This window comes from Aplysia californica, unplaced genomic scaffold (genome assembly GCF_000002075.1).
Source record: "Aplysia californica isolate F4 #8 unplaced genomic scaffold, AplCal3.0 scaffold00225, whole genome shotgun sequence".
Lineage (NCBI taxonomy): Eukaryota > Metazoa > Mollusca > Gastropoda > Aplysiida > Aplysiidae > Aplysia > Aplysia californica.
This window is the reverse complement of record NW_004797495.1, coordinates 1,031,249-1,033,237: the sequence shown is the minus strand read 5'-3', so window position 1 is coordinate 1,033,237 and position 1,989 is coordinate 1,031,249. Positions and strand designations below refer to the sequence as shown.

The 1,989-nt window shown below is 44.9% G+C and overlaps 1 protein-coding gene across 1 annotated transcript in view; it reads right to left on the bottom strand.

The window, feature by feature from the left end:
* LOC101860899 (monocarboxylate transporter 7) overlaps positions 1 to 1,989 on the bottom strand; it is a gene marked incomplete at its 3' end in the record, with an annotated part of 18,387 nt that overhangs the window by 2,756 nt on the left and 13,642 nt on the right. The window contains 1 exon segment of the mRNA XM_035970145.1: positions 726 to 979. Within this exon segment, the coding sequence (XP_035826038.1) occupies positions 726 to 979 (254 nt within the window).

Here is a 1,989-nt window from a genome sequence, read left to right as displayed (position 1 = left end):
GGGGGGGTGGTTGTTTGTACAGGCGATTGTCTTGGACAAGTGACCGTGAGCACAGGTTCGACCGTATTTTCACAGCGCTTAAGGATAAATGCGTTGCCAGTTTGGCCACCAGGCAGGATTGGGGCCCGTCAGACTCCGGATCGAATCTCCAACAAGCATTCCTGGATTTGGATTGTTTGAGAAGTTTGAATATTTCTCCAACCCCTTTTCTCTGCCATGTTGAAAAGGAACTCCAAAAAAAGGGGGGGGGGGTATCTGTGAAATAACATCGCTGTGTTGAAAAGGATATAAATTGACAATCAAAGGAGAAGCTTAAGGAAGATAAAGGCGGTGACGACGACGAGTAGGGCGAGGGCGAGAAAGACGAGGGATGAGGCTTAAGAAGACGACAAAAAAGTAGGAGAATAATTAGGACGAAGACGAAAAGACAAAAAAAAAGGAGATGGAGTAGTAGAAAGTAGAAGAAAGAGAAAGACAATGTAAGAGGATTAGGATGACGAGAAAAAGAAGAGAGAATAGTTAGGAGGAGGACGAGAAGGTAGTAGGAGAATGAGGGGATGAGAGAGTAAAGAGGTGGAGAGTTAAAAAAACAAAAAAACATGTGTCTCCAAGGAGAACTAGGAGGACGAAGACGAAGGAGGAGGGGGTTGGGGGAAGGTATGGAAGCAGAAAAGAGGAAAACCATCACGATAACGACCAATGCAATGATTTCTATCAAGTCCTACCAGATCCTAATCTGCCACAGATATCAGCTAGAGCCGATAGGCTGAGCAGGAAGGCCCCGTCGCTCTGACTGAAGCCTTTCTCCACGACCAGAGGAGGGAGGAATACCGGGCTCAGAGAGGAGGTGACTGTGCCACAGCTCCAGTACAGGGCCAGGAGCCAGAACTCGGGGAGTTTGAGGATTGATGGAGCGGTGCATTGACCACACAGTTTGTGTTTCTTTAGTACGGGAGGGTCTGCGTTTGAATCCTCGCATCTTTGGAAAAAAAAGAAGTAATAATATTGCCTTCATATGCATATAGGAATTGTCATGTCATTGCCAAAAATACAAGAGGCATTATGTGAATGTATATTTAAATGCATCTTTGAATATGTCTGTTTTTGTTTTTAGTATTACCTGTGTGCGGATCAAAGTGCCTCAGTGCTACACCACAGACACGGGGAGAAAGTAAACGAAAGAGAGAGAGGTGGGGGGGGGGGAGAAAGAGAAAGAGAGAGAGAGAGAGAGAGAGAGAGAGAGAGAGAGAGAGAGAGAGAGAGAGAGAGAGAGAGAGAGAGAGAGAGAGACTGACAGACAGACAGAGAGAAAGAAAAAGGCCTACAATTTACCCTCTTGTTCGTCCATTGGTGTGTTCCGGCATTGTGTACGCTCTCCAACGATAAAAAGTTGATCTAAAAAATGTTCGCTTTTAAGCACAAGGGGGCTATCCCGAAAAATGCTGAGGGGCAAGTTTTTGCCCTTGTTCAGTTTCTTTAAAAGACACGGAGAGTTTTTTCTATAACCAAACAAAATATACACACAAATGAAACCAAACTTCTCCCGAAATTTGGGTTAGGCCGCTTGTCCTTAAAAGCGACCAATTGTAAACGATAGAATGGTGTATTATCCCGACCATGGAGGAAATGCAGCAGGTTTGTGCGTGTGTGCGTGTGTCTGAGAGGTGCAAGACAAAGAAACAACAACTAACAATCCACTAAAACACCCTCTGGCGAGAATAGTATATGAATTCTGGGGTTTTTTTTCTTTTCTGTCTCTGATTTCTTTCCATCCTGCATCCTTCGCAGACAGACAGACAGACAGACAGACACACGTACGTTAAGGCCTTCTCCCAGTGACATTCAGTGAGAGACCCATCCCTTCATCCCTTCATCCCTCCACGCCTCAGTGAGCAGACAGAAGGCAGGATCTGATGACACAGTTTACTGTTTCCACCTCACTATGGATTTTTTCCCACGTCAAGTTGGTTTGTGTTTTTGTTTTTTTTT